This window comes from Telmatherina bonti (assembly GCF_933228915.1).
Source record: "Telmatherina bonti genome assembly, chromosome: 19".
Classification (NCBI taxonomy): Eukaryota; Metazoa; Chordata; class Actinopteri; order Atheriniformes; family Telmatherinidae; genus Telmatherina; species Telmatherina bonti.
In genome coordinates, this window is record NC_136617.1 from 24,008,744 (window position 1) to 24,028,512 (window position 19,769).

Consider the following 19,769-nt stretch of genomic DNA (forward strand, 5'->3'; position numbering starts at 1 on the left):
AGTTAATATTTGGGTGGAGGCAGGCGGAGCTCCGGCTGAAGAGAGCAACTTTCCCTCACTCTGATTAGTCAGAACTGTGACGTACAGGTAAATCTGCCAATCACATTCTGTTGTGGTGAACGCTTTGGTCCAATCTGCATGAGTTATGCAAATCTGAAAAGAGTTGCCGCACTGTCTGCTGACAGCACTCAGCTATTCACTTGTTCCACTGTCTGTTTAATTCTCAATGCCTTGAAGATCGTGAAAGCGAAGTCGTCGACGAGTAACTTTTCTGTTATACGGTATTGAAAAACAGCGTGTTTGCTATGTTCAGGTCCCGAGGCGGGTCACTGCCATTAGCTGGTTATTAAAGCTGGTAGCTAAACGCTAAGAGCTAGCTTAGATAGACAATTTTCGCCGGAAGGCGTGCTCTTTTGTTAGCTTTTTCCCCTTTGTCCACTTGGGAAAGAGGAACTGTCGGGTCAGGATTTCATAATCACCACTAATTTGGAAGTATTTAGAAAATGCAGATCGTGAAAAAATACTTTACAGAAAGCCTGATTCAGTTAACCATCTTGATCAGTTTGATTGGAGTTCGGGTAGATATCGACAGCTACTTAGGCGGCTACTATACGCCTTTGGCCGAGATTAACTTGGGTCCTAGTTCAGCTTATATTCAAACACCTTTCCATAGTTTAAGAGATACTCTTGAAGGATACAGCGTGCATCCAAAATGTCCCGAGCTGGACTACTTCTTTGCAAGTCGCCGGTTGTTAGACGAGGTGAGGTCCCTTGGTTCCCCGAGATTTCACACGCAGTTGAACGCATGGCTTGTACACCAAGTGTCTGCCACTGACAAGGCTGAGCGAGAGCCTTCAACCAGCAACAACACTGACACCAGTACAGGGTTAGAAACCCCTGGAGATGAAGCCAGAAATGCCAGTGATCACCTGCCTGGCAGTGGCCAAGAAGTGTACCAGGCAAACCCTGAACCCGGACAAGGGCCTTGTGGCGCTGGAGCCTGCGTGTTTCCTCAAGAGGCAAGTGGGAAGAAAAAGTCATGAAATCAGATGCTGCTTCCTACAATCTACAGGAGGGTTGATAAAAGTTAACTAATCAGTTTAATTGACTAACAAAGCGTGTTTGTGAGTGGTTAAAACTTCAGCTGGAGTTAGCTAATGCTATTACTAGCTAACTTACATAATTAGCAGATGATATAAAGATATAGCAATATCTCATCAACTAGTAACTTATTAAATAGTTTTGTTTCCCTGTGAACCAGGAAACATGATGTGACAAGCTGTTGCCAAAAGCCGAAATGTCCTTTAATGCTCATTTTTGTAACAGCCTGCCCCTAATATTTCACAAAACGAAAACATAATTGACGTGTGGTAAAGCTTTCACAGTTTTATAAAGGGACATATTACTTCATGTATGACATTTGGTAACTCAACTAGCACACCATCACCTAACCAATCATCTTAATTACCCTTAAAATCAGTTTGCAGGACAGTCTGGAATCACAAGTATTTCAGCTAACTGTCTGCTGCACCTGTTAACCTTCACATAACTTGTCACAAGCTCTCCCTGAATAGCAACCATAGCTTTAACAAGGAGACCAGGATGCTTAGTTCCTGTGAACTTGTAAAATGGCTTTGTGTCAAGTGTTAACTTTTAAGCAACATTTGTCATGTTAAAGGTACTTTATAATTGAAGACCATAGTCACATAATTATGTTCAGTTCTTCTCGAAGAGATCCTGTATTTCAAGCTCAGTGTAGAGACAGCTGCTCGGTGGGAGTTATGTCCTGGGGACAGTTGACGTCTCCAATTGTGTAACAAAATCGGCTTTCTTCAGTTTCTACCACAAGCTGAGGGCTTTGAGAGGTGGAGAAATGAGGCTTGGATCCACACCCCGTTTATGGCCCATACTTGAAAATGTATTTTGTATGGCTCTTGTTTACATACATACTGTTATAACTTTTCAGCTCATATGTTTGTTAAACAGTTTGACCAAACCTCAAAATGTTGTTTTCATGGAAGTTCACCAGCCAAAACTATGACTGACTGTTAAAAGTTACAGTCAGTAATTTTCTACGTCCACAAGGCTAGTTAAGGATGGCAAAGCTGCTCAAATAGAAGTCGACAAGCTCAGGCAAAGCTCTGACAGAATTAGGTTTGTAAAGAATAGTTGTATTTCTGCCTCCAGCTTTATTGGAAAAACCTGAGCAGCATTCACCCATTGAAACCAGTCTGTCCATCATTTGACATGAAAAATTACTATTTTTTTTCCTCTGACTATAGTCATCAGGCATCCATCTGTGATGGCAAGTGATTGACATTACTGGAGGCAAAGAAGGCCATCTCTGGCCCCGCTGTTAAGACTATTGATTGAAATATGCAAGGCCTTTTGTCAAAAATGAGTACTTATTTATTTGCGATTACTGGCTTGAGATGAATAAGCCACAAATGGTATTTTGAATGCTAACAAGTTGTTTTTCCTTCTTTTTTTCTTTCCCACTGCTTTTATACTGAATCCTGGATGTCATATCCTACAATTTTACAACAGGAGGATGAAGTAAAAGTAAAGCAAGAGGAGGAACCTGTTCCACTGACTCAGCTGGCTCACAGTTCTACACTTGAACAAGAGGTATCAATCTTCAGTACCTGCTGTGTAGTAGGGCCAAGTGATATGCCAAAAAATATTATGTCAACCTCAGTTTTGATCACAGAATAGTTTGTTAATCCTGTCCGTTTCAAGTATACTGATAACGACTCCAACAAAAAACAATTTACAACACCAATTCCAGTGATGTTGGGATTATTTGTAAAACATAAAAGACAGAATATAATTATTTGCAAATCCTTTTTAACCTATACTTGTCTACAAATATTTAATGTTCAAACTGATCAAATTACATTTTTTAAAAAAATATTCACTAATTTCAAATGAGATACCTGCAACTTCTCACAAAAAGCTGGGACAGGGGCAAGTTTTTCCACTGTTACATCAGCTATACTTTTACTAATACTCAATATGCGTTTGGGGACTGAGGACTCTAATTGTTGGTGGTTTGTAGGTGAAATTCTTCCCTATTCTTGCTTGATGTACAACTATATTTGCTCAGAAGTTCAAGGTCTTTGCTGTCATATCTTGTGCTTCATAATGCTCCACACATGTTCAAGGGTCACACAGGTTGAGACTGCAGGCTGGTCAGTCTATTACCCTCTTTCTTCGACTACAAAGTCATGTAGAAAATGCAGAAGGTAGCTTGGTGTTCTGCTGAAATGAGGCAGGGACATCTCGAAAAAAAAAAAAAAAAATATATATATATATATATATATATAACCTGCATGCAGCATGTGTTGCTCCAAAACCTGTACCTCTTAGCATTAGTGGTGCCTTCACATGTGCATGGTACCCATGCCATGGGCACTAACACACCACCATACCTTCACAGAGGCTGGCTTTTAAACTTTGTACTGATAACAATGCAGATTGTACTTTTCCTCTTTGGTCTGGAGGACAAAAAGTCCACAATTTTTTTTAAAAACAATTTGAAATGTAGACTAATCAGACCACAATACACTTTTCCACTTTGCATTAGTCCATTTCACATAAACATGGGCCCAGAAAAGCTGGGAACTTTGCCGGTTTTTCAATGCAGTGCTGCCTGAGGGATTGAAGGTCACATATTAAATATTGCTTTTTGGTCTTGCAGTTGATTTGCTAAGATTTCTTTAGATTCTGTGAATCTGTTGATATTATGGACTGTAGATGGTAAAATCCCTACATTTGTTACAGTTGTATGTTAAGAAACATTATTCTTAAGCTTATTAAACTTAAACAGAAAAACACAAACATTTTTTTCTAAGCTTATTCTTATCTTATTTATTGTATTGCATTGTATTGTCGTCTAGTCTATCTTACAGTCATTTAGCAGACGCTTTTATCCAAAGTTAACTATGAGTGAGAACAACAGAAGCACAAAATCAAACAGTAGAAGACATCATAGAAATGTGCTAGCGGACTGTCCAGTTGGATGTAGGCCCTTACATAAAATCTAACAGGCTATTGTTTTTGTTTGTTTTAATTTTTTTGTTTTGTGAGCCAGAAGCAAAGCTTTAAATTTCATGTGTGCTGTGACCGGAAGCCAGTGAAGTGTGATTAGCAGCAGAGTGACATGAGCTTGTGGTTTTCTGCATCATATGCGGAGGTTTAACAGATCATGTAGGCAGACCTGCCAGTAAGGAATTGCAGTAATTGATGCGTGAGATGACCAGAGCCTGAACCAAAAGCTGAGTCGTGTGTTCTGTCAGGTACAGTCTGATTCTCTTGATGTTGTAGAGAAGACATTGGCAAGTACGGGCAACCAAGGCAACATGGACCTTTAAGGTCAACTGGTCATCCACAATGACACTGAGATTCCGGGCAGCAGACAGGAACAAGTGTGATAGAGTCACGCTTCACACTTAATTGCGGCGGTAAGGAAGGATTGGTTGTACAGACAATGATCTCTGTCTTGGACAGATTGAGCTGAAGGTGGTGAGCCTTCATCCATGCAGAGATATCAGCAAGACAAGCTGATATTCTCATTGAGATGGTTGTGTGATCCGGAGGAAAGGAGAGGAAAAGCTGAGTGTCATCAGCGTAACATTTACTCATATAGTTGCTCACACAGTGGTGAACCTCGCTTGTGAATGGCTGAGCCTTTCAGGTATTATTTTTTACCCAATCAAGACATTCACATCTTTCTAGTTAGCCAATTCAATTGGGGTTGTTCCATACAAGTGTTTTTGAGCATTACTATAACGTTTCCAGTTTTTTCTCCACCCTGTTCCAGCTTTTTTTGTTGTTTGTGAAACAAGATATTTATTGTTCAAATTGATAAACTTTTTTATTTTTGTTTTTTTATTGTGTCTGTATGATATTTAACTGAATATAGGTAAAAATAATTTGCAAATGATTTTATTCTGTTTTTATTTGTTTTACACAATGTTCCAAATCTATTTCAACTGTGGTTGTAGTTATGTTCAAAGCAGAATTTAGTGGGGGTTTTTTTTCCTGTTTGTTTCTTCCTGGATGCTTTTCATATCTGTGTAGTAGCTGGGTTGGTATCTTTTCAGTTAAATAACAAGTTAGCTATGTTGTTCATGTTGGTGCTTGCAAAGCGACAACAAACTTGGCACACTGTATTAATTTGTAGGTCATTTCACAGCAGATCAGGAACAGGACAGGGCATGCAAACATCATCCCTGAGAGTCTCGCCCAGAACCACTCAAGCCACAGATCCACCTTTTAATCGTCTGACAGCTTTTTACCTCACCAGGAAATATTTTGATCTACCAGTTATATACGACTCATTTAGTTGGAAAAAGTAAATCATTATTATTTTAACTAATAATTATCTGAATTTGCCATGTTGTCCTCAAGAATTGTTGTTCCATATCATATCTTGTTTTTCTGTTGTTTAATCTCACTTTCAGCCCAATGCCACTGATTATCTTAATGTAGTATTCTGACATATGACTGAGGATAATCTAAGAAAGTTTCATTTAGGAAGTTGATCAATTTTCTTTGCCATTTCTATTTATCCTGCTTGCATTTTTTACTCTGAGGTGTGCTTCTGTCGAAAAATAGACTGTGTATTTTGGGAAGAGGGAAGCACTATCGGGGCTCTTCTGAAATGTGCTACAGTGGTGGAATTGCAAGTATTGTCTTTAGTGACTCCAGTTAGCAAAAGAGAGTCAGTTCTGTGAAACGTAGAGCTTAGTCTTTTACAGTGAAAAATGGGAAGAGAAATACCATTTATAAGAAGATTGTTTGGGAAAGTTTAACAGTAACATTTTCCTGAGAAAATTTGCTAAAAGCTTAATGGATTTTGTTTACAAGGGTCTACACCAGTACTGAACAATCATGATCTTTAGTCCTCAAGCCTGCACTGCATTCATAAAAACAGGCATGATTATGTCGCGGAAACCACTGAATGGTATAATAAACACTCCTGAAAACTGTTGTCAGTGAACATTTTACATTTTACATGTTTGTAACATTTGCAGATGCAAATGAAAACTAAAACAGGGAGATACAATTCATATAAACAAGGCTAAGTAACGAGGCCTGTTTTCTCGATTTCGATTTCTAAAGTGTGGTCAATGAAAAACACCATGTTGTCAGTGTAGAGTTAGGAATGTGTGCCATATGAGGGACCCTCAGTGTCCAACATGGGTAACTTGCACAACCAGAGCAGCATTAATGTTGGAATGCAGGGAGCGGCACAATCCAGATTCTGGTTTTTTTTTTTTTTTTTTTTTTTTTGGTTTTTTTTTTTTTATTTTGCTTAGCAAGTCTTTGACAAGTATTCTGTACTTTTTACAACATGGTTCTTTAGAAATGGGCCAAATGCTAAGTTGATTGCAGATCACCTACAGACTCATTATTTAGAGTGGGAAACATTACCTACTTACTAACCACAGCTGCTGGACTCCTAAGTTTTCAAAACATTATTGTCTTGTTCAGGGTAAAGCTGATGCCTTGTGTCTGTTTTGTTATTATTACTACTATTATTATTTATTTTATTAATGAAACATTTTCCCACTGCTTTTTCCAGAATCTCCTTGAAGGCATCACTGGTTCCACTCCCTCTCTCCCTACCAGTGATATTGACTGGAACAATTTTCTCTCTATAACAGACCTTGATGTAAGTATTGAGTATTTGTTAATTACATTAAGCACCATGTGAAAAAACACATTTTCATATCTGTTACATAACAGATCAGTTGCATAAACTTAAGAACACAAGTTTGGTATATTTAGTGTAATAGTGTCAGTTGACTTTGTTGATCTTCATATCATGAACAAAGATGAATAAATCTTGATGTAGACTATATGACAGTTAAGATTCCCTGTATGTCTCTTGTGTAGGAATTGGATTCACTTGTTGCTGAGCATGTGTCTGGCCTTGACACAGACATCACAACAGCCATCAGCCAGGATGTCAGTTTGCATGACGCTATGGTAACAAGTACTGGAGTGTTTGGTGTGGCATCTGGAAGAGCAGAGTCCAGGACTGCTTCCCAACACCAAAGAACCCCTTTGCGAGTGGACTCCATGGGCTCCTCACACTCAAATGCTTCACCCGGGATGGCACTGGGTCTCGCTGCACTCCCTTTTGCCTCAGTATGTAATTTAACTGTAAATATGACATCACAGAGTACACTGGGCGGCAGTCTGGATGAAGCAGTGTTTGACCAGATCAATCAGCTGGGTTTGGAAGGCTTGGACATGATAGAAAACCAGCTAATGAACAGTTTGGGGTCTATTGATCCACAAATCCTTGAGGACTTGGACTCTGATTCTGGTCTTTCTTTGGAAACTAGCTCTGGCGGTCCATTGTCTCCAGGTAAGTCCAAATCACCACAAATATTTGGATGAAATGTCTTGTATTGTACAAACAATAAATTTTAAATTTACTAACTAAATGTTCTTTGGCTCTCTCTTGCCCCCCCTCCCTCCCTCCTTCAGGCTCATCTGAGATGTCTTCATCATCCAGCTCATGCTGCGAATATGAATGTGGAGCCACGGGCTACAGCAGTGAGGTGGATTCACTCCCCTCAAAAGGCATGATGGAACACAGTACTACATGGTCACCTGTTGATCTGAGTGAGAGCGTGTGGCATGACCATAGCTACTCCTCTCCTGCTCTCCTCAACAAGGCATCATTAATGCTCCCCCACAAAAAAGAGGAGCCTCTCAGTGATGACGACGGGTCACAGCTGGAAGAACGAGAGCTTAGTCGTGATGAGCTGCGTGCCCGCGCCATGTGCATCCCGTTCTCTGTCCTGCAGATTGTCAACATGCCTGTGGAAGAATTCATGGAAATTCTTGATAGTCACGACTTCTCCCCAGAACAGGTGACTCTCCTGAGGGACATCCGCAGGCGCGGGAAGAATAAATTGGCAGCGCAGAACTGCCGCAAGCGCAAATTAGATGCCATCACAGGACTTCAGGAAGAGGTGGAAAGGTTGCGGGCTCAGAGAGACAGACTGCTGAGAGACAAACAGCTTACAGCCAAGACAATGGGTGCCGTGGGCCAACAGATAAAGCAGCTGACTAGAGATGTCCTGGCTCGGCTTAGGGATGACTCGGGGCAGCCCCTGAACCCAGACAGATTCACCCTGCAGTGCGGGGCTAACGGAAGGGTTGTAGTTCAACCAATTAGACGGCCTGCTGTCTCCACAGCAGCTGGCAACAAAACAGACAAGAGGAAGAAGGAGAAAAAGCAATGATGCTTTATTTCCAACTGAGACTTTGGCTTTTAGGTTTTTTTTTTTTTGGTTTTTTTTTTTTTTTGGATATGAACTTACTTGGCTGACTCTGGTTTTGGATTTTCTTCTTTTGTAAACGTGTGAATTCACCACTGTCTGGAAGGCAAGCGCAGCAAAATGAAAGACACTTAAAGCAGAAATAAGTAAAGAAGAATTTCTGTAAATAATAAGAAAATTGTAGCTTACACACTGGACATTCTTTGCTTATTTATGATAGTCAAGGCAAATTGGGTGCTTTAAGGGAACAGCTTAGCTGCTGTCAGCAGTGTCTCTTTGTGCCTGTCAAGATATGATAAGACTATTACTTTCAAGTTTAAGTGTGACGGTTACTGGATAGTAATCTAAAAGGAGGGAATTGTGTGTTTGCTTGTAACGTTGCCTTTCTTTATATCTATACAGTACAAGGAGAAGGTTAAAGATAGTATTTATTACAGTTTCTTTGGTTCTTAAAGATCTTATGCATCATAAGACTGTCGAGGACAGTTTCTTTTTTTTTTTTTTTTTCAAAATGGTAATTTTACATTTAAGTGAAAAAAAATTTAAATACAGCTTTTGTTTACAAAATTGTTTGATTCTGGCAAGCATGTACCCATCAAGTATTGAAATTAAAATTTAAGGTTTGATGTAATTTTTCTTTATTTGTCGTGATGACATACAAAGTACATATAATTACAAGGACAATACTTTCATTTGCATTTGGAAATTGATTTTGTTTCATTTGGGTATTTATAGATCCATAAATGCATGTAAAAAAAAAAAAATTGAGTCTACCTTAAAATCTTATGGGTTAGGGGATATTTTCATGTAATCCCTTCAGTCAAAATAATTCATTTCTTGGCAGGATTATTTACAACCATTCACCTCTGTTTTAATTCATTTCAGGCAACATTAACCCTTTAACTTTCACACTAACAAAAGGCCAGAGAAAAAATGTTTGTGTTTTTCTGTTTGTTTTGGACAGGAATTAACAGAATAAATGTTTCTTTTAGCAAATGGTTGAGATGTTTAAAAAAGAAAAAAGAAAAAAGAATTTAATAATGATGTAACAACAGTGAAATGGTTGAAATTTGAAACCGTAATTTTATAACAAACACTTGGTTTGGGTTTTACATACCCAAACCCATTGGCTCAGGCAGCTTTATTTTATTTTATTTTTTTTTTTTAAGAAACTTCTCAAAGTCACTGCAGATTTACCTCTACCAAATGGTGGACCAGGACCTTAAAGGGTTAGTTTTTTTCCTCAGAGGAGGAAATGTGTGTTGATTTCCTATTAATCCTTAGTAATGTGATCTTAAGTACACAATTTCTAGACTGTTGAGAAAAAAAAAAGAAAAAGAAATACAATCATAACTCTTGGTTTGACTGGATTTTTAAAATGTATTTGAGATATGTGTAATATGATGTTATGACTATACTGCTTTATCTTATTAGCCAAGTGAATGACATGATCAGAAAAAAAAGTAGTTGGAAGTGTGAATGAATAATAAGGTTTTTGTTTTTTGTTTTTTTTAATTGACTTCACCCCTTAAAGTACTTTATACTACTTTTGTCAATATTATGTTCTACCTCATGTCCAAATTGTTTATTAGATTTTGGCTAAATGAAAATATTTATGGAAACGTAAGTGCACTTGCATTTTTTTTGTGACCCTGAATGATGAGCTAGTCAGTTGCTGAAAAATGCTCTAATATGATTGGATATATATATATATATATATATATATATATATATATATATATCCAATTCTATTAGAGCATAAACATACACACATTTGAGATTATCAGAGTACTAAGTATGAGACAATGCCATGTTATTCATGGGTATACTGCTTTACATGGTTAAGTGAATGAGTGAAATGATTGGAAAGTATGTAAAGTAGTTATGAGGCTCAAAGTTTGTCTGCCTCGTCCTGGATTGGCTGAGAGTTTACTCGTGTATGACTTTCAATTTTATTAATGTCGTTCTTGCTTGCTGAAGACATTTTGGTTGCATGACTGTTTTTGTGTGAGGAGTTGCTCCTGCAGACTTTGATCTCTTTAATTAAAAAAAAAAGAAATAAAAGATGTCTCATTCTTCATTTTGCAACTTTTGAATATTTTGTTTTCACATTTTCAGTAATTTTCATAGAATTTTTATCAATATGATGAAAAAATATAATTCGTCATTCTGAAAATATGTAGCTTTAGCTTTTCGGTAGATTTAAAAAAAAAAAAAAAAAAAAAAAAAAGGTGTGCTTAAGCTTGGTTGCTTTTACCTTAACCCTTCAAGGATGGATGGAAGTACCCTTGCAGGAGCTGCATAGATGGATAATACAGATTTGTGAAGAAGCTATGACTGGGTACTGTGTCTATGGTTAAAACAAAGTGTACGTGTGTGTGTGTGTGTCGCCCCCCTTTTTTTCTTTTTGTGCGCTGTGTTCATTAGGCTCTTCGCAGTAATTTTATATTGCTCATTTATGTAATTCTGAACATTTTTATACGTCTTCTTTTGTGTCTTTGTTATTGTTTTCCGCCTCTTTTTAAATGATTCTGTTGGTAGTAAAGACGTTTAAAAACGTGCTACCTATTTTGGAGGGAAAAAGAAAAAAAAACAGGCGGAAAAGAAAACTGGTTTCCTTCCGGCTTCCCGTAGAATCCGTTCGTAGGGACTTTGGCGCCTGCTCCGTAGACTCGACCTGCAAAGGAGGCTACAGACCGCGTGGTTCAGCCAAATTATTCGCTCGTTTGCTGTGCTTTTTAGGGTATGTATGCGGGTTTTCCAAGTTTTAAATATTGCATGCTTCTATGATATCTTATCAGCTATTCGTTTTACAGAATACCTAAAAACATTAACTTTGCATGTTAGATTTTAGGACAACGCATGAGTTGCAACTCCAGCAGCATTAGCTTCTCTATTGTTAAAGCCGTACAGTAATGTTTGACTTATACATTATCAAATAGCCAAAAGCAGACTGGCATTTTCCAAAATGTATGCAGGCTACTTCTTATTTTGTCTCGTTTGACATCCATTTAAAAGGTTTTGCTGCAGTTGCATGATACCGGCTATAAGTAGCACGCTAACCCCCACAAGGTTTTGACGACTTAGCTTGTCTAAACTAACACCGTTTGTCGATAAAAACCTTTTATAAAGTGTTAGATTGGTATGTTTAAGTCAGTTGGATTTGTTTATTTAGATTAATTATAATATTGGTAATAATTAGTATTTGTAGCCCCCTGCATCTCCGTGGAGTTGGGGCCTAGTTATAAATTTGTGGGTAAACAAACTTGATGCATGTAAGAAGTGTAAAGTAGGTCTCACTCTCTCTCTCTTGTTTGTATAAGAAAAAAATGGGCAAGAAACAGAATTCTAAGACAAAGAGGGACCCCCAGGTCGCACAAGAGGAGCCGGAGGAATTTGTTGTGGAAAAGGTCATTGACCAGCGAATTGTGAATGGGAAAGTAGAATTCTTCCTGAAGTGGAAAGGATTTACAGAGTGAGTTGCTTTGGATACACGCCTCTCCTTCTCCTGAGCTAGAAGGTCTCCCCTGGTATGGGATTGTGATATGCTTCTGTCTGAAGTGGTTGCATTAACCTTCCTATACACTGTTACGCTCTTATGTTTATTATTGGTCATCCATGTTAATGTGGGGTTTAGAGACGCAGATGTTGACTTCACTCTTCATTGTTCAGTGCTGACAACACTTGGGAACCAGAAGAAAACCTGGACTGTCCTGAGCTGATTTCAGCATTTCTGGAGTCGCAGAAAAATGTAAAGGAGAAGCCTGCTCCAATTAAGAGGAAGGCATCCACAGATGAACCAGAGTCTGAATCCAAGAAGAAAGAAGTGGTAAGTCGATCAATAGTTCCATTGCCCGGCCATCATTTCCTGTTGAGGGGATACTTTTAAATGTATCAGCAACAATGTCTTGCAAGCCTGTGCTTTTTGTCTGATAAGCTTATTGCAGTGTGTGCATAAAGATCAATAACTTAATGGAAATGTGTGAAAGAACACTCTTATCATGTGAATGATTAGGAATCAGATGTCCTTAGAAATTCCATGAATAATTACCTGAGTTCATTGATGCAGTCATGTTGTGTTATGATCATTTAGGCTGAGAAACCACGAGGCTTTGCAAGGAACCTCGAACCAGAACGAATTATTGGTGCAACAGACAGCAGCGGGGAGTTGATGTTCTTGATGAAATGGTGAGTTGAGTTTTTTTACTATTGTTAGGCAGATTACAAAGTTGAACTGTAAATAACAGATTAAACTAATTCCTCTGTTCTTAGCCTAAATTCGGTAATGTTTCTACATTCCATTTATGAGACAAAAATGCATCTTTAATTATCAGCGTGTAATCAGAGAACCCCACACATAAGAAAATAGGGTAAAATATCATCATTTATTGGCATGCTGGAAAATCTTTGTTACAGAGTGAATAAAAATTTACCATGGCATCTTCTTGGACCCCCTTGTAGGGGAAGATGTTGAGAGACACACTAAGGCATTTACACACCCCTTCAAATATTTTGTCTGAATATTTTGCATGGTAATTTTTTTTTTTATTGAGTCAATATCAAATCTATGTAAATGTTCACATCAGTGAGAAAAATCCATCAGAGAAGACATGCTGACTGATAATCACCTGTTGTGAACTTTTGCTGCCATTTCATTCAAACTTTGTATTATCATGGCAGAGCCTCTTTATTATTTGTTCTCTACTTCTTAAAGCAAACAGCTCACTGCTAAAGCAGATCCTCAAACTGTCCCAAGGATATCCTAAAGTTCTGAAATGGCCATGGTCCAGCTTTAGGCCTAAAGGCCTAAAATCCTTCTCTAACCTTTTCGAATTAGAGCAGTTTCAGTGCATTACTAGTTTATAAGTGCTTTATGAGTGAAAGGTTTATGCAATGCTGACAATTTAACACTGCAAACACTTAGTGTGCTTTGGATCAGGATTAGTAAATTTCCGCTTATGATTTTGTAACATGCCATATTGTTTTGCCAATTAAGTTATTAAATTATCGGCGATTCTATTGTTCACAAATGCAGCTTTTGAGACGTAGCACCAGTTTTACATGGATGGAGCCATGGCCTAGGCTGTTGAGCACATTGTTTCTGAGGCAATGCTGGAGACACTTGGAAGAAGAGGGAGCAGAGTGAGCACAGGACATACAGGACATCTCCCTATCCTGCAACAGGATATACAGAGATGACCTGGAATGAAAGACACATCAACATTAGGCAATGAATTATGTTGGAACTATTTTAAAGTTCATTTGCAAATCTGCTCTGATTCTTTTTGCCACCTCCCCCTCCCTCCCTCCCATGTGGTTTAAAGGGGCTTTCTCTCCAAACAAGCCTACTGGATCTGAGCAGATCATGTGGCTGATTGCCCATTTAAAATGTAGGGAAAACTAGCTGCTTGGTCCTCGGAGCAGTAAATGGTGTGGACCCACTCATAACTTTATTCATCAATAGACGGATTCTAGGGCTGCACTGGATGTTAGATATTTACTGATATCATTGTCAATATGCACAATGTCTGAAAACCTTTTAAACTGTTTAAAAAAAAAAAAAAAAAAAAAAAATTATGCTACAGACTTTTTCTACCTGCAGATCTTTTGACATAAATGGAAAATGGCTCATAAATTGAGGCTCAAGCCAAAATTTTTGTCCACCACATATTTCCTATAATAACGATGTGTTTTATTTCCAAATCCTTTTTTTGTTGCTTTCAGGAAAGATTCTGATGAAGCAGATTTGGTCCCGGCCCGAGAGGCCAACACTCGTTGCCCTCAGGTGGTCATATCGTTCTATGAGGAGAGACTGACGTGGCATTCCTGCCCAGAGGATGAAGCTCAGTAATTTTCTCCTCTGGTGCCTGCTGCATCTTCCACGGCTTCCACTCTTTCCTCAGGACTGGACTTTATCCTCTGGCCTGCATTTTTATAGTTTCAGTTACCTTCACTTATGTTTGAAAATGTTTCAGCGCTTGCATCGTAAATCCTTGGAAGAGAGCGTTTTCTTTTTTGTCATTATACATAAAAGATGAGCAGACTGGCGAGTGAAGATTATGTCTGAAGACAGAAGTCTGCTGTTATTGTGATTGATGTCTTTAATGGAACCATCTTCGTCCAAAACTTTTTAACTTGGTTAATTGAATTCTGTCTCAACATTTTCTATCTTGTTCTAAATCTCTTTTAAGATGTGAGGGTTGATTTTTCTACACCAGTGTTCTCTTTCAAAAGTACATTTTGTTTACCATGTGTAAATATTATTTCATGTTCTATTAAATGTTTTATGTGGCCTCATAATACAGCTTTTTTTTTTTTTCTTTTTAAGCATTGAAGACTGAAATAAAACGTGTTTAGCTAAAAGTTAACTAAATGTGTATGTATTCAATCTTTTTTTACATTAAAGGGAAGCATATTAAAGGTAATCTGGCATTGCTGAGGTTAAATTACTTTAAATGATATGGTTGCCTGTTTTCCTCAGCATTTCGGCACTAGTAAAGAAAAATTTACTGCCATTAGGGTTGAAGATGTGGACTTAGGACTTAAATATTTTTGGCAGCTGGAAGTCTCCTGACATGGCAATGGAGCCACTTTAAATTTATTTATTTTTTTTTTTGCAATCTTGCAAAAACCTTTTTTTTTCTTTCATGTTTGAGTAGTAAACTTCTTTTAAGGCTTATTTTACACAATTTAAATTCAGATCACGTAAACCAAACAATTACCTTGATAACGGCTTTATCAAAGCTCGTAGTGCCAATTTGCAATGTTAAAGTCAAGCATATCTTTTCTGGAGGGATAAAAGAATATTTGTCAAAAGAAAAAGAATCAATCATCCTTTGCTGCTGATTAAATCAAATGCCCAATCAGTACAGGACAGCATCACATTTGTATGCTAATCTGCTTCCACCATCAGTCTGAAGGTTTGCAAGAACACTGAATTACATAAGATCTGTCTAAAATAATTTTTTGGGGAAAAGAAAGAAATCAGCTCATGGAAGATGTTTAAGGTGGAAGACTTATGGGATGTAACAGTATTTTTAATTTATTTTTAGGCCTAGTTAGCATATAGTATGTGTGTGTGTGTGTATGTATATATATATATATATATATATACACACACACACACACACTGATAGGGATGTAACAGTATTTTTATATACAATAAACACATTTTTATACATTTTTGTTTTATAAACAAAAAATTACTTTTTTTTTTAAAATTTATTTCCTCTAATCAGTGCTTAAAGTGATTAAAGGGGGAAAATTACTACAATACGAGATTATATGGGGGAAACACATTTTTTAATATGTTATTTTTAAAACAATACTTCCATAATCGTTATTCATGCAAAGCCTGATACTATAGAAGCGAAGTAAGAACTAAAAGCTTTTAGTTGGTATGTAATTAATCCGCCTCCTCCCACCAGCTGGTAAGATTTGATATAAGGTGCAGGTGCGCCCCGAGGCAACACAGAACACACCGCTCCCCCCAACTTACGGGAAGGACCTTTTATTTAAGCAACCTTTCGTCGTTGTGTAGATATTTTATCGCGATGTGACCTGCGTGAGACAAAAAAGGAGGTCTCACCGAACAGTTACAAGTTTGTATTGACGTAACTTTAGTGCAGGCAAAGTTGGGCTTCAAGCCACATCGCAGAGCTGGTGCTGTTTGTTCACTAACACCGGATTTATTTTCCGAAAGCGAGGGGAAAAAAGGTAGGACCTAAACAATCCGATTTTTACTTACTGCTTGGACTTTTATTGTTTATTTAAAGGGTATCTTTTGACCTTTTTACTTAAACAAAAATCGGAAACAACTTGGTATGAATCCGGGTAACGAGGACGTTTAACAAGTTTTGCAAGTGGTGATAATCTTCTCACCCCGTCTCCCTTCAGGGCAAAGTAACATTTAGATGGTAAGCTGTTGTATAACTCCTGGTAGATTTGACAAAACTTGCATTGCCGAGTTTACTTTAATGTTTTGACTCTTATTCAGAAATAATTTTATTGAAGTGATTGATTTCCTTTACCTGTTTTCTTCTTTTTCCTTCTGGGGTAAAGAAATGGGTGACTTTTTTTTTGTGCAGGACTGATTGTCCTGACTAGCAGGCCATCCCCCTCATCACAAAGTAGATCCGATGGATTAGTTTGTGATGGCATATGATTTCATGTGATGTCTCTGAGTGAGATCACCGTCTCAGACTTGGACTGTTGACATTGTTTGCACTTTATTGATCAGCTGTGCTTAACTCAACACATGTCTCATTAGTGTCAAGGGACACATGATCCAGCATGTTCCTGAAACCCAGAGATGTGCTTACCATGTGACGGGGACAGTTGTAGAATATCAAGTTTCATAACGCTTGCTTATTAGTGCAATTAGTGGTCTAGAAATTAATGTAAGCACCCTGCATGTGGCTGCTTTTATAGATTGGTGACTGGACTGTTTGTTAGTTGTAAACAAAGTCTTAAGACTGGATTTTGATGTAGAAGGAAGGTTTCATTTCGCAAGTTTAATCCTCATTTGCCCCTTGTTCTGCTGCTTACCAGTTCAAAATGTTGGCACTTTATTTCCTCTTATATTGGCAAACTAAGACTGTTGTGCTTCTTAATGCTTTTTACAAGGACCTACGAAATGCTATATTAATAACAAATGATCTTTAACAAATTTATTCTGTCTTTTGGCAGTGTTGACACCTATGATGGATGGTATCCTAGATAATCCTTCAAAAACAGTGAGTACCAACATACTCTTTGCAACTCTTCAGTTTCCTGTCATTCACTTTGTAGAAACAGTTTCATGTTTAGGATCCTTATTAGACAAATGGGAAAGCCATGTTGTGGTGTTTTAATGTTTATTTTTTCAGTATAGTTTGAGCTTGAGCAGCTAATTTCTTCTTTGAATCCTACAGGACTTCATTAGTATTTGTGTTAGAGATCCAAAGCTCTACAGAGATGACCCCTGGCGCACCCACATTGATTATGAGATTTGTTTACATGTAAGTCCCCCCCCCCCCCCTCCGATCCCCTTTGCCTTTCTTTTTAAGAGAAAAAAAGTTTTGGAGAGGTTGCAAGTTTTAATGTTTCTTGCAGACCAATAGCATGTGTTTCCGAAGGAAGACTTCCTGTGTGAGACGACGCTACAGTGAGTTTGTTTGGCTGCGGCATGGTCTGGAACAAAACGCTTTGAACATGTATGTGTAAATCCAGATGTTCTAAATTAATCTGAATTTGATTATTCTGTTTTGTAATCAATAAAATGAATGTGCTTGCACAGAGATTTGCCGAAGTTGCCACCCTGGAATCCCTTTTTTAGCCTCAAGAACAGAGTGCAAGTCAACCAGAGGATGAAGGGCTTGCAGGAATTCTTAGAAAAGTAAGTTGTTTTGCAGTTAGGGGAGCTTGAATTAACCCATTGCCACTTTAGGGTATCTCAAAATCTGTATGAAATATTTCAAATTTCATTTAATTCTTATGTTGTCTTTTTCAGTGTTCTTCAGAGTTCCTTTCTGTTGTCGGATAGCCGGCTCCATCTATTTCTTCAGTCTAACCTCAGCACTGCAAAAATTGAGAAGTGTGTTACTGGGAAGACTCGGTACACAGTTGCTGAGGCCATTCAGCGTTCCAGTTGTGGTTGCATCAGTAGTTTAGAAGACAAGGCTTCTTGTGACTCAGACTGTGAAAGGTGGGATATCAGGCGAACATTTTACATACGGACATTTTAATGTTAAATTGACCCTTGTACTCTTGTGACAGCTCTTCGTCGTCAGGCCTGGGACGAAGCATTGACACACAAATGAGAGAGAGTCCTGTCCCCTTCCTCCATTCATCTGAGATCCATTGCTCATAAACTGTTGTTTAGCACTTTGGGGCCCCCTCAATGAGCATTATTGTGTAGACGTGATACTCTATATGTAAATCACTATGTGTACCAGTTTGATGGTCCACTTAGCTCTTGTTAGTTGTGATTTCCAAAGAGCAAAAATCTTGTTTGTCACTATTTCACTTGGACTTTGTTTTAATACCATGCTTCAGTGTACTCTTATATTAAAACCTTAGTCATTTAAATATGTACATAAAAAAAAAAAATGTTCATGTTTTTCTTTTTTTAAAAAAGAAACTGGTAAAATGTATATAATGTGAACTTTGTAAAATCTGTTTAATTAATTCTTAAAGATTCCTATGTATTTTATCCTTGGATTAAAGCTGCACTGAGGCTAGGAAGGCATTTTTTTGAATTGTATTTTTATATATATATGTGTATATATACATTCGACAATGTTTTTTTTTTTTTTTTTATGTCTTGTTAAAGGATAAATAAATTCTTTTTTTGAGGAATTTTTTGTCGAAGTCATTTAATCATTTCAAAAGGCCTTTGTAACTAGTGCAACAATCATGTAGTGCTATGACACTCCAGTAGAGGGAGTTTAGACACAGCACACTACATACCAAAGTGGACTTTAGTACACAAAGCTAAAACCCTTTCAGTGGTTGCAAACATCACTTTCAGTTCATAAATTCCAGTTAAGCACTGTGTTGCTTGAAATTCGGCACATCCAGCACAGCTTATTTTGTGACAGTGAATTATGTTATCCATGTATGTCACATTAATCTAAATGTGCCCCGAAAAGGAACTAAAAATGCACATGGAGAGGTTACATGAGATTAGAGTATTCTCTATTTAGGTTTCAGGTTTTTTTTTTTTTAAATTTTTTTTTTTTTTTTTATAAAAGCATCAAGTGGCTTGATCTATACCTCTATTGGCTTTCACAGAAAATGTGTAGACAAATTCATTTAAACAATTTGCTCTTAGGAATCTGCAAGGATGAAGACCACTTTAACTGTGGTAACTTATGCAGTAGCTCTGGACACCCTTGTAAATTGAAAGTTGATGAAAGAAGCAAAGACTCATTAGAGAAGACAGCAGCTTCTTATCCCCCTTTCACTGCTTTTCCTCCAACTGTTGTAATGACATGTGGCTGAGCGCAGCATCAAACATGGCCTGTCCACTGTCTGTCCTCCCATTTCCTCTCCACGGATTGCGCCATCTCCCTGTGCGCACAAGCCATAATGAAGCTGTCAGAGACTTCACACACCAGCCACTGAGCTGTTTTCATACAGCAGACATGTACGCACACACAGTGGCATGTGTGAAAACACTGACATAAACACACATGAGAAAGATGTGCATGAATGAACATTTTCTCCTCTGCTCATCGTCATTTTCTTGAGTCCCACTGGTTTTTGTTTGGAGCTTCCCATCTCTGTTTGCTGTTAAGGTTGACCTTATCAACATACCCCATGACAAGCATGCAGCATGACACACGCATACACTGTTTGGTTCAAAGGAGGTCAATTTTCTTGACAAAATGAAATGCAGCTGCAAGAAATTGCATCTGGTTTTTATAAGTGTGTGTGTATATGTATACATGCACACATCTGCCTTTTTGAAGGAGAAAACACCCA

General features: G+C 37.8%; 3 protein-coding genes across 3 annotated transcripts; all 3 read left to right on the forward strand.

The window, feature by feature from the left end:
• The first annotated feature begins 238 nt into the window (after nt 1–238).
• On the forward strand, nt 239–9,951 carry nfe2l3 (nfe2 like bZIP transcription factor 3). The gene is made up of 5 exons (XM_079259065.1): nt 239–1,019; nt 2,548–2,628; nt 6,590–6,679; nt 6,904–7,381; nt 7,504–9,951. Exons 1-5 carry the CDS (start codon nt 504–506, stop codon nt 8,265–8,267), a joined length of 1,929 nt encoding a protein of 642 aa, XP_079115191.1. The 5' UTR covers nt 239–503; the 3' UTR covers nt 8,268–9,951.
• A 1,016-nt stretch (nt 9,952–10,967) lies between these two features.
• cbx3a (chromobox homolog 3a (HP1 gamma homolog, Drosophila)) lies at nt 10,968–14,639 on the forward strand. The gene is made up of 5 exons (XM_079259329.1): nt 10,968–11,046; nt 11,627–11,778; nt 11,976–12,132; nt 12,397–12,491; nt 14,028–14,639. Exons 2-5 carry the CDS (start codon nt 11,633–11,635, stop codon nt 14,152–14,154), a joined length of 525 nt encoding a protein of 174 aa, XP_079115455.1. The 5' UTR covers nt 10,968–11,046; nt 11,627–11,632; the 3' UTR covers nt 14,155–14,639.
• Nucleotides 14,640–17,005: 2,366 nt separating this feature from the next.
• snx10a (sorting nexin 10a) lies at nt 17,006–18,153 on the forward strand (the record flags this gene model as incomplete). The annotated part of the gene is made up of 6 exons (XM_079258755.1): nt 17,006–17,038; nt 17,216–17,302; nt 17,397–17,497; nt 17,581–17,679; nt 17,794–17,988; nt 18,060–18,153. The coding sequence occupies 6 exons, from the start codon at nt 17,006–17,008 to the stop codon at nt 18,151–18,153; spliced, it is 609 nt and encodes a 202-aa protein (XP_079114881.1).
• Nucleotides 18,154–19,769: the final 1,616 nt, after the last annotated feature.